This window comes from Phlebotomus papatasi, chromosome 1, assembly GCF_024763615.1.
Source record: "Phlebotomus papatasi isolate M1 chromosome 1, Ppap_2.1, whole genome shotgun sequence".
NCBI lineage: Eukaryota > Metazoa > Arthropoda > Insecta > Diptera > Psychodidae > Phlebotomus > Phlebotomus papatasi.
This window is the reverse complement of record NC_077222.1, coordinates 83,053,862-83,067,109: the sequence shown is the minus strand read 5'-3', so window position 1 is coordinate 83,067,109 and position 13,248 is coordinate 83,053,862. Positions and strand designations below refer to the sequence as shown.

The 13,248-nt window shown below is 32.1% G+C and overlaps 1 protein-coding gene across 2 annotated transcripts in view; it reads left to right on the top strand.

Annotated features, from left to right (window-relative positions):
- Positions 1-13,248, top strand: part of LOC129810396 (uncharacterized) — a 39,153-nt gene that overhangs the window by 8,582 nt on the left and 17,323 nt on the right. For both annotated transcript variants that reach the window (XM_055860845.1, XM_055860844.1), the window contains exons 2-3: positions 1,199-1,523; positions 7,657-7,765. In XM_055860845.1, coding sequence (XP_055716820.1) covers positions 1,199-1,523; positions 7,657-7,765 — 434 coding nt within the window. The remainder of the gene's footprint in view (positions 1-1,198; positions 1,524-7,656; positions 7,766-13,248) is intronic.

Here is a 13,248-nt window from a genome sequence, read left to right as displayed (position 1 = left end):
GCTTCTGAATAACAAATTATGCAATAAATTTGCAGCTGATCTTATTAAGACATTATATTCACAATTTTACACACATTTCGTTGTTTCGGTGAAATATATAAAAAAAGAAGAAACGAATTCTATTTTAGAAATTTGCATAACATTTCCCTTGTGTGAAATACAACTATCGTGAAAAAAATATTGTTGAATTGGAATGCGGAAAAAATCAACTCTCATGGAAAAGCTCTCTAGCCCATCTTTATTGTCCTGGGTGCAAAGTGAAAAATTGGTAGGAGGGAGAAGTGATTTTTTTTGGAACATCCAATAAAACCATAGAGACAGTTTCGAAGAGAATATATGTACATATTTGTATATATGTTTATTGTAGGACAGGGAAATGTAACACTATTCCACATAGAAATGTTATTTTTTTTTGTGAAAGAAAGAATTTGTGTGGCATGTTACAAGCGTATTTAGAATACAATACAAAAAAAACTTGAAAATATCAACATTCTTGAGTGAAAATCCATAAATATGAAGAATCTCACCCCTATCAACATCCTCAGAGTGAATAAATATTTAAATAATTGTCTTTATTCTATAATAATATCTTTTGTGTAGCTTGGTGAGCTCTATAGTGGGAAAATTGCACAAAAGTTTTGCCTCAGGTCTTAAAATCATAGAGAATAAGCATAAGAAACAAAAGAAACTAACATAAGATTTTCAAAGAAACGTACCCTGAGAATCCATTGTACTAACACCCCTAAAGCTTTCGAAAGCTGTTTGATCACTTCTCAAGTATTTTTTGTTCTTTTCCCTGTGCAAATCTATACCCAGATTAAATTATACTCGATCAATCAATTACCCCCATTTAATCCCTCAAAGCCTCGAAAGGGGATTCAGTATTGAGTCCAAATTGCACCATAATTAAATTTGCTTGATAAATCCAAATTAATTGGACGTATTGACTATTGAAATGGGGCGAGTTAAAAATATCGAGAAACTTTTTTACTGTAGAATTGCTATTTTTGATCACATTAACAATTTGCCAAAAAGCTCAATATAACCAGGCTAAATGAGTTTCGTTTTCATCTCTATATATACGAAAATTTGGGTTTCATGGATGACATCCAATATTGGCACAGATATCATGCTTTTTTTTATTATTGAATCTCTAGTAGGATATCGAAATGATGACCATATACTTCTTCTTCGTCAGCCAATGCATCAACTGAAGCAGCTCCGGATTCTCCAATCGAAGCACCACTGAGTGCTCCACTTGTGCACCATAATGACTCAGTGGCGGTGACAGAAGTGGCTGTGGGGTCCACTAGTAGTGCACCCCAAGGGCGGAGAGTTGTGACAAAGGGTGTCATCGGAAATAAATTGAAGAAGATTGTGGAGGAGAAATTTCCCAAAATGTCGAAGGCGAACTCATCGTTGGTGAATAGTACTCTGGGCAAGAGTCACAAAACCGATGCTCCGATGTTAAACTACATCTTTGACTCTCACATTGTTAATAAGCATCATCATCATGACTTTAGGTAAAAACACAATATCCTTTATTCAACAGAGTTGATAGAATGCTTAACGTAGGATTTGTACCAGAACAGATTTGCAAATATTCTTTCTAAACGTTTTATTTGATTTGATTAAAGTTTTTCTTATTTTTTACGTATTTTAATATTAGAAACTTGAATTAATAGATGAATGGGGTTTTAATTCTCTCCTAACACATCCAATTAAGATCGGACTATTAGATTATTCTAATAATGTTGCTTTAATTAAAATGTCATTTAAATTGATGACAATAAAACGCTGTTTTTGATCTGGTTCAAACTTTTTTTTCAATTATTAACGATGTTCTTCGAGACTTTTTGCCTCATTCCTCAGGTTAAGAAATTATTATAAACAGAAAGTAATTTAGAATTAATAAAACTAATGATGGTTGTGTTAAATTACTTAATTACTGATATAGAAATTAGTTGGATTGATTTATTTGATTTTCAAGAATTTTGCACATTCGTAAAATCTCGTATTAGAAAAGGAAGGGCTTGGGCAAAAAACGAATTGTGCTGTTCTAATAAAAATGAAAAGGGGAAATCTTTCTCTTTAACATTTTTTAGCGCTTTACTGTTCTCAAGTGCTTCTGCTTTATCGGCTTTTCTTGTGTTGCTTCCTATCTCGACTGTTTTCCCAAGTCGTCGCCGTGTTCTAAAACCACAAAATAGTAGCGACAGGAACCAAAATAAGAAAGTCGATTATGTAGAAGTACTTGTGAAAAGTAAAGTGATAAAAAAACATGTTTATTTTACATTGGAGTAGCACCATAAGATAAGATAAGATTTTGCCAGGGGTCAGTTCTCCATTTCTGATTTCCGATGCATCCTGGCCACCAATTAGGCCCCTTATGCTTCCCCACTCCTATTCTATCGTATCCCCCGATACGGGTAGTCGCTCTATATAACAGCTCTGTGGGCTATCAGTGCCGCTACTATATTACAGCATCCCTTCTCGGTGTGTGTTTGGGATCAGTGACAGCGAATATTTGTATCGACTGAAGTACCACTCTTTCACATCGAAACTCGTTCTCGTACCAAACTCTATTGTTTAGGCGGTTCACTTTTTTTTTTGCCAATATGCACCATTGGCATTACTATTCATTCATTCACTGGACGAATTCAAAGCCGATATGGCATGAGAAATCTTTTTCTGCTGCTGCTCAGCTTTGAACCAGAGACCTCGCAGTCATAGACCTACTACTCTATCCACTGACCCACTCGAGGCTCTCCATAGTATAGAGAGCTATGGTGCTACTCCATAGAGCAGCACCATAAACCATTTATTTCTTTCAGTCTTTAATATGTTTTAGAGACTAGCGGACAATTCTTTTATACATCCCAAACGATGTTTGATACCTATTTTTGAGTTCAAAAGCTTCCCAAAGGTTACATTTAATTTTCGAGGATCAAATCGCATTATTCCTGGGTGCACTATTTATTCACGTTACGTGCGTTACTGGGAAACAGAAATTTCTACCTATCTATCCATAGGAGAGTTATCCGTAGTCTTGGTCATAATAAGCCGATAAGCTTTAGACCATTTATCAAGGGGTAAGGAAGATAAAAGAAGATTCCGAATATTTTTGATATTTTCATTTTATAATATGTAAGAACTTCATTAATGCTTTTAAGTTAAACTTAAATTTATTCTAAATTATTTTTTTTTTATTTCATTCTATTAAATTAAATTAAAATAAATTAAATTAAACATTAAATACTGTTTAATTCTTTACGATGAAGTTTCAAGAATTAACGTCCTCTTTATCGTGTATTAAAATAATTTACTACTTAATTCGTAGCAAAATATTCCTTGTAGAAATCGAACTTCTCGAACTGAATTTTTTTAAGTCTTTGTTTACTACTTTTTGTTAACTTTTAGAGACAATGGCCTCAATTCTGAGACCAAGATCAAGATCAAAATTTCAAGCTGTCAAATAATTCCAAGATCAAGATTTCATATTCTGTCGCGAAGTATTTATGGAACTTAAAATGTCTTAGCTAAGAACCAAGATTTCAAGATTTTCCACATTTAACGAAACGTCATTTCTTACAAATATCTTCATTTCTTTGCCGAATTTATTGAAATTTCGCCATATAAATTAGAAAAAATAATTATAGGTCGTATTAAATAATACTCCCTCCGTTCCGAAATAAGTTGTACGTTTGGGAAAAATTCTTGTTCCGAAATAAGTCATACGTTTGGGAAAAAATGGGATTAAGGGAAAGTTTGTTGGTAAATGTTTTGTGTATCAACAATTATCTCTTGTAAAGAACTATTATTAATGTTCAGCACTAAAATTTGGGTCCAGTCTTCATGGTAAGTTGAGGAACGAATGTCTTGTTTTTTGCGTTTTATTTTCAATCTAAAATACGTGCAGAATGGTGAGAGATACAGACTTGGAACCTTCGGGGGACCCCCCCATAAGTTCACCTTGGGACCATTAATATGTCCCTTATTTTGCCCCCACCCCTCCCATTCCCCTCCAAAATCATGTTTTTTTAGGATTTCTCGAAAACACGTCGTGCGATTTTTTTTTTAATTCTCGATATGTTTTAGAGAAACATACAAATGGTCCCAGGGATAACTTATGGGGGGTCCACTGAAGGTCCCAAGTCCCTATCTCTCATTATTTTGCATTCAGATATTCAAACACATAAAAAAGGATGTTCTTTTTATTGCTCATTCTGCAAAATTTCAGCAATAAAAAAATCCCATATCGGTAATAACTGTTGAGTTCTACTTGTGCATACTAAAAATTTAGAACAAATTCTAACCTGTAATGTTAATCACATTCCATCTTGTAGTAATTTACTATCTACCGGAGCTCTTTGAAATAAACGCGAAAAATGGACAACTTCAATATATCGATTCCTCAACTTACCATCGTGATAGGATCCCCATATTATCCCTGAACATGGAGGATAGTTCATATACAAGATATTTGCAAATAACAAAAACATTCTCTGAAACCATTCCTTAATCCATAATTTTTCGCCAAACGTACGACTTATTTCGGAACGGAGGGAGTATATGACAGGATATTATCGGGAATAAAAGAAGTGCACACAAAACTTGTGACGTGTGATAAACTCTGAAATGCTTATGCAAGATGCCATTCTTTTTTCAGGTATTCTCAGGGTGTTGTACTTTAAAACGTACATCTAGAACGTTTTGAACCATTACGATTAAATTACAAGATCAAACATAGTATTTTTCATAGTCATTCTCTTTCTGTATCATCTCTTATAGAAACATTCTTCATTAAAAACGATTTCCGCATGAAACTCTTCAAATTGTTAGTATCTTGAAAATTCCAAGCACCTCCGAGAGGTTCTTGAAATTATTTCAAAAAAACAAGAAATTTGACGTCTTGAAATCTTGAAATATTGGTTCCAGAATTGCAAATCTTGATATCCACAAGGTTTGTGTCTTGGATTTCAAGATTTCAAGATCTTTGACAGATTTGACATATTGATCTTGATTTTTTGATTTCAGAATACCAAAATCTTGAAATTTTCTTGATCTTGATTTCGATCTTGGTCTCAGAATTGAGGCAAATGTTAGCTACTTTTTTTAAACTATTATTCTTGGGCTCAGTACTTAGTTAGCTTTCTGGATACACTTTTAGCTGGCACTTGGTAAATGTATCAGAGCTAGTTAATTTGTCAGAGTCGCATGGTGGTTATTCTTAACGTGCGAACTAATAGAAGACTTTAGGTTCATGGTTCGCCCGGATATAATACTTACTTACCGCTAATTGAGTTCCCCCACTGTGCCATTAATCCGTCTCATTGGGTATCAAATCAATTACCAAATTGACCAACAAGAATCTAACACAAAACTTATTACTAGAACTGGGTCAAGAAATCGGTTTCTGTATCAAACTAGTCATGTGAATTTTATGATCCCGTTCAAGTGTTGTGTAGTAATAGCTGTGTTTATTTCGATGCTTTAATCCGTATCCTCGAGATAAAAAGGAGTTCGATTTTGTGGGAGAAGTCAACTCTCCCGATGGAATTCACCAATTCCTGGTTATTGAAAGCTATGAGGGAGGTATTTCCATAAGAAATCGATAGAAATTCCAACAGTTCTTACAATTTTCGGGGACCTAAAGTTGGCGATTTTAAATCAAAGACTTAATTACTTTTGAAATCGTCAGACTTTTCGACTTTTCTTTCTAAAGGATACGGGGACCCTAATGCTTGATGATAAATAATAATATATAATAATAATAATGCTGGCACAACATTCCATGAAGAATCAGCCCTTCTCGCAAGGGCATTTCTAGACATGCATTATTATTTTTTTCTTGTACGGGATGAGGTTGTCAGTCATGCCCGTGGAATCAAGTACAGTGAAGCTCACTGGATGCAATCCGCACACGTTTAACGCCAGAAAAATTCCTGGTGACCTAAAGGGGATTCGAACCCGAGATATTTGCATCATAGAGCGAGCGCTCTACTACTTGGCCCATTGAGTACTTGATGATGGAAACGTTAATTCTCGAAACATTGTGAAGGGGTTATATTCACCTGCAATCTTTTCCTTTATTCATTCAGTCATTCATTTTCAAATATAAATAGGGTAAATTAAGCTAATTCAAAACCTGCTCCAAATGGAAATTTTTCGTTACTCCAAAAGGAAATATCACTGTTTTCATGATAAATACAGTACTAAATTATTATATTTATATATTTTCTATACCACATTATCATTATTCAGTTAGTTTTTCTCCAAATAAAGGAAAAATCCATTCATATTCACAAGTTTTAATTTGTTAATTTCTCAGACAAATTAAAAGTGTACCTTTTCACCATCGAATTTTTCATAGATCGACCATATTTTCCAATGAAAAATACAATAAAGTGACTGTTGTTTATTCGTTTTGTTTAACATTTATGTCATATTTCTGGATAATTCTAGTTAAATTAAGTGCTAATCTTTATTGCTAACGGTACGTGAACTTTTCAAATGAAATAATTACCTATTTCGTGAACAAAAAGGGTTTTCTGAAGTGTCTGCAAATGCTTCAATATGAAATACCGGAAATATGATTTTTTGGAGAGATTTTCCTATTGTTTTAGATGGGAAAGGAGAAAAGACCAGGAAGAAGAACCAATCTTGCACTCAGAAGCAACTCAACAAGGTTTTGGAAGCCTTTCGTCGCCGTTTCACTTACACTGTTTGTCTCCAATTAGAAACTTTCCCTTGTCTCCATTTGGATTAATTTGTTACCAATTGCAGCATTTTACACTCGCGTATTTGTCTTGTATTTAAGAAGTTTTCATATTATATCTAAAGTATTTTCACTAAACATTAACATTCTAGAAGAGTCAAGGAGCAAATTTATGTAATTCTCTTCAGAAAAAAATTGAACTTAAAGTGTTGAATCTTCTGTCACAGTTAAAGCGTCTGGAAATGGTTTTGAATTAGGACATTTACCCTAAATAAATTTCAGAGGAATTTTCACATTTTTTGGGTAAATTATATGAACTCAATTTTGTGAACGTGGTAAAACGTTCACCTTCATGGTGAATCATTCAAAATAGTTAGAGAATCCCTACACAGGACATCCAGATTAGTAACACACGCCTGTTGATCCATATCCACTTCAGGAAAATGTTCGCGGTCGATTTCAAGGCGTTCCAAGGCAAGATTTTGAATTTACTTTAGCCACCTTGTCCTAGGTTTGCCCCGAGGTTGAGACTCCTCCTCACAATGACTTGCATATCTTTTCTGGAAAGTCTTTATTCATTCATGCGTTGAACATGGCTGACCTTACCAGATTTGTTTTTCTTTAATTATCAATAAATTGTGTTAATTGGTTTCGAATATTCTGTTGCATAAATCATGATCTACTCCAAATTTATTAGTCTCACACATTATAATGTAGATATTTTAGTAGAGCATAAAATTACGCAATATGCATTGGAAAGTGGGAAATAGGAAAATATTGTCGTAAATTTCCAAACAGTTTGTTATAAATTTCAGATAAATTTTCTATGATATTTGCATCTCTAATTGCTAGGATTATTGTTATGAAAGGGTTTGTAGAATATACCAATTGATTAATTCTATCATTTTTTCTCTACTTTTAATATCCTTTTTTTATAGGTTTGGTCCACGTTTCGAGGATGGAATATCAAGTCAATCAAATGTTACTGTCCGGGAAGGTGGCACAGCGTATTTTAATTGCAAAATCACGTATCTAGCAGACAAAATGGTAATTGACATTTCTAATCACATTTTCACGATTCCATCATGAATTTCCGCAAAATACCCTCTCCTTTCTGTCCCGCTTTCACTCTTCATAGTCAATTTGCAAAATAGAGTATGTCTGACTTTTGTACCTTTTCATCTATCCCAAGAGACAGTTTCTCAGGATCCCACTGAAATTTCAGCTTAATTCTATCTTGTCAAATACAGAGATTTCGACATGAAGCTCAAAGACTCCCACCTGTGAGAGGATCAGGAACACAATAAAAGTGTCTCGTTTTCAAACATAATATTTACTCTGCGCTGGATTCATTTTGAGAATAGGAAGAGTGGGATTGAATCAAATGTAGAAAACATCTTAAAGAATTCATGACGATGAAATGCCATTTGATTTCAGTGAAATATTTTTCTCTGGAGATTTAAATTAATTGCTTTTACTTATGGAAAATAAGTGTTTGGGAGGGTATTGAAGAGATAAAATGAATGTTTAATCCTCTCAGATCGCAGATATTTTGTCACCATGAAAAATTGGTAAATTTAATCAGATTTGATTTAATTAAGTTCTAACGAATAATTAACGAATAAATTATTCTATCATAAATCAATGAGTGCGGTTAAAAATTACGCAATAAATACACGATGCATTTTGCACTTTGCACAAAACGGATTAAAATAAATCTATGGTATAGCATGGGCTTTTTATAATTGCATTTGATAGATTATTTCGCAACAATTAATAATTGTTGAATGACATTTGCTATTGGTATATAAAATTCGTCATATTATAATTTTGATATATTCAGTTCAATTTTTTGGATATTTGTTATTTCTTTGTGACATATGATGGTATTTTAATCAAATAAGAGATAAAAAATGACCAAAAACAGATAAAAATCAACATAAGATCAAACATGTTTTGATACTGTATTGCCTTTCAACATTTTTCAATTTAATATCATTTAATTTTCAATTTACCATGTGTATACTCTACAACTGAGTGACTAGAGCACATTTAGTTCAGTTTTTTTTTTCAATTATGCATTTTAACGAAATTGCGAAAGTTTTTTTTACTGCAAAAAAAAAAATCAGACGGGTAATAATTGAAAAGCCAATGATAAGCATGGATTAACTAATGGTCGATGGGATTTATCATGTACTCTACACCTGTGCAAATTCCGTTTGAGCTTAATCTAGGCTATGTTATGTAATGTAGGAATTTTCGGTAAGCCCTATATCAATAAATTTTTCAATACAATTGTGTTGCTTGAATTCCATAGCTATACAGTTGTCTCTCGCAAACTCGGTTCCTTTAAATCCGGATAAAAACCTAAAAACTGCATATTATTTTAGCAAAATTTAAACTCTGAAATTTTCATTTAAAACTTTTAAAAATTGATCCTTTGGGACTTGATTTTCGATGGATTTATTGAAAAAAAAAAACAAAAAACATACTTGGTGGACAGATTTTTCCGGAATAGGTTCATCTGAAATCCAAAACCCAAATTTTTTCTGTCAACTGATGAGTTAAACTAGTCCTTGGACAAATGATTTTTGAAAAAATGTTTTTTTTTCAACTTTTGTTAGAATTTTATGCAAAAGTACCATTTTGACGTATTTTCACAGTAATTCGTATTGTAAGATATGTGGTAATCTGGGAAATACAAAATCCTTAACTCATCAGGTAATAGGAAATATTTGCGTTTTTAATTTCAGATAAATCTACTCTGATAAATTTTGTCTACTGTAAAATTAGATTTCATTTAAATCACACAAAAAACACGTTTAAATAAACGATTTTTTTAGAAAAAAAATTAAATAAAACTTTCACAAAATATAGTTGAATTGTTGTACTTTTATATGTATAACAGTGTAAATTATGCTGAAAAAGTTTGAGAGAATATTCTGTTTTTTTTTGTCTTCTTGATCCACGTAACCCCTTAAAAAGTTGCTTGACGTCTTTTACCGTCATCTCTTATTTAACATTTTTTATTCCAAAGGCTTGGATCAGTATTGGGTGAAGTTTGTTTTGGCTGAATAGTTTCGGAATATCATCTTTGATAAGGATTGAGTCTGATTCGTTATATAAAAGGTTAGGTTACTGAGTGAAGCAAAATCGGGGTTTCAAAAAAGTTAAAAAGGGGTGTGGGGCGGGTTTGTGGGGTATGATACTAAATTGCAATTTTCAGTCAATATATAAAAAGCTCCCCCAAAATCGCAATTTGATATCAGTTATGTTTTTATGGGCAATTAATTGAGAGTACTTTGGCAATGTTGTAGTTAAATTATGTAACGAGGAATTTTATAAAGCCCAAAATAAGAAGGGGTGGTGCTTTGCTGAATATTCTAAACTAAATCGTGGCTTATAAGCTATATTCTAAAAAATAACTTTCGCATTAATTATTTAGTTTAAAAAAGTATTTTTGCAGTCGAATGGGCAATAGCATCGTGTTACAACCAAATGAAATCGATCTATAGATTAACTTTACATTTTTCACAAATTGCATTTCTGATGAGTCTTATCTATTGAATAAGTAAAAAATGTAAAATGTGATTTTTCATACCGCTATTTATACAGTTAAATTTAGAAAAATTCTTTATTTAAACTTGATGAATTTAAAGGTTGTTGATTTTTCTTTTATGTATAAACGGTGCAAAATCAAATACTTAAATTGGAAGTACCATTTAATTTTCCCCTTTTGTAGATAATTTTAATGTTTTTTTTTTTTTAAATTTAGAATTTGCCTAATGTGAGATGCTTCCATATAATGCTCGGGCTGGTAGGGTCTTCATGATAAATTCATATCGCTCTTTTGTTATTACAAGGGACAAATTTAGGTTTTTTTTTTCAGATGTATAAGTATAAATTTTCAGATGATATAAGTCACTAGATTACTTTTTTAGAAATATTTTTCAAAATTTTACTCTTTTTTTTTTATTTTCTTGTGTAATTTATTTGAAGTAAAAGAGCACAAAATAAATTTATCTATCATTTTGTGACTCCCGGTACTAACTAAAGCAAGTTCAGCCATTTGTCTTTCTTATTCCAGGAATATTTGCCCATAATTTATAATTACTGAGAGCCAAATTATAGAAAAAAAAACATGTTTTGAAAGGTAAGGTAAGGGGCTGTATGTCGGCCACTTAAGGATGGGTTTTATGAAAAACTTATGTAAAAGGACATTTAATTTGCCTGTTTTGATCAAATTTTCACCCTAAGTTGTAGTATAGATCTTTGTCCATCTGATTGTACACTTTATTTGGAGATAAAATAATTTTAGATTATTAAAAAATTAAAATGTTTTAAAAATGTAGAGTGTTCCTCAATTCGGCCACTTCAATATAAGCGTTTCTCTACTCGGCCACCTGGGGTTCCTCTAGTCGGCCACCCATTTTTCAAATTTTAAAAGCCCGTAACATTTTTACGGACTAGAAAAGGATATTGAGAAAGAAAGAAAGAAAACCTTTAAAGAATAGTAATTTTAAGAAAACAAAAAATTGTAAGGGAAAAATTCTTTTTATTCTTTTATTTAGCCGGCCGAATTGAGAAACATGGCTTTAAAATTTCACATCTTCACATTTAAGACAGAAAATTAATATTTTTATCAATAATGAAAATAAATTTATTGCACAGTGAGTTAGTCAAAGTTCTCAACTTGCGGTTTGACTCAAAATTTGACTGCTAAAGTAATCTGTACAGGTAATAAAATCGAATAACTCTTTGTGAAAAAATGTCGTGAATATTATAAAGAACATCAAAATATGCTGAAAAATGACCAATATTGCTTAAGGTAAATTTGAATCCTCTGACTTTTAATAATTTTTTTTAATGTTTTGTGTCTAATTTCATTTGTATTCTCGGTCATTTGTGTTATTTATACAATTATTGACCTTATGATGTTATAAAACTCCTGGAATATTATTGCAAAATTATATAATTTGAATAAATAATTCCACCGGCCGACTTGAAGAACACATAGTGGCCGACTTGTTAAACGGCCGACTAGAGAGTACCTTACCTTAAAATATAAAAATTTCGATGTTTGTGTTAATTATTGCTCAGATGAATAGACAGAAAAGTATATAGATTTTTTTTTAGACATTACATTTGAGATACTTATTTACACCAAATTGAATCTCACATCCTGCTTACTGAAAAACTTCTTAAACTCTTGTAACTTCCAAGGAGCGATATGCATATAAATATAATGTCCTGTGCCTAATGCAAATCGTCTTGACTGAAGTATACGTCTAAAATGGAAACTTGACAATTTTTACACGAGTTATTTCAAAATTTACTATTCTATTTTTTTATTATGGTTTTACTATTATTATTTATTGTGGTAAATATTTTTTAAAAAATTCCACAATTTTTAAATTACCTAATGCCCAATGCACAATAACTTTTGTTTACAAACATGTTTTCAAAATTTCCCATGAGAATGAGCGACATAATTAGATCTAGATTTCACTCACTCTCATCGAAATGTCAAAAACATGTTTACTAAACAAAAGTTATTGTGCGCTGGTCATAACGCTGTTGAAAATATTTACTAATAGTTAGAACTTTACAGGTTTTTTTTATATTGCTTGGATTCTAATCGGTTTGAATCGGTTCACATTATTTATAGAGAATTCATAAGTTATAGACCTTTCCAAAGAATCTAAAATTACTTCAATTGGTTGAGAATTATTCTCTCTGGAATCTTTTTAACATTTGACCTTAAGATATCGTTACTAGGTATGGTTTAAGGAGTTTTTTGTGTATGATTACTTGCAAAACCTCAAAAACCGATCTAAAAATTAAAAAATACTCCCTCCGTTCCGAAAAAAGTCGTAGATTTGGGGAAAAAAGGGATTAAGGAATGGTTTCAGAGAATGTTTTTTTTATTGTTAAATATCTTATGTATAAACTATCCTTTATGTTCAGGGATAGTATGGGGATCCTGCCACGATGATAAGTTGAGGAATAGATGTGTTAAAGTTTTCCTTTTTTCGCGTTTTTTTTCAAAGAGTTCCGACAGATAGTTAATTATTAAAAATTAGACTGTGATTAACATTACAGGCTAGAATTTGTTCTAAATTTTTAGTGTGCACTAGGCGAAATCAACAGTTATTACCGTTATGTCATTTTTTATTGCTCTAATTTTGCTGAATGAGTAATAAAAAGAACATCCTCTTTTTCTATGTGTTCGGGTATTTGGGGCCAAATTGGTTAGAAATAGAGACTTTAGACCTTCGGGGGACCTCCCATAAGTTTACCCTGGGACCATTAACATGCCCCTCACATTTTGGAACTCTGATGTTGGCGTATATTTAGGGTTATATTCTGCAACTATAAGCAAGTGTTTGAAAATATGTCGCCATTTAATGAACTTTTGCTTATTATGCAGAAATCCAATTAGCCTCTATGGCTAGATTTTTCTTAAGACGGTCTTCAGTCAAGAGGTTTAGCCCAGTTCCCAAAGGTCTCAATAGTCTCAAAAGGTCTCT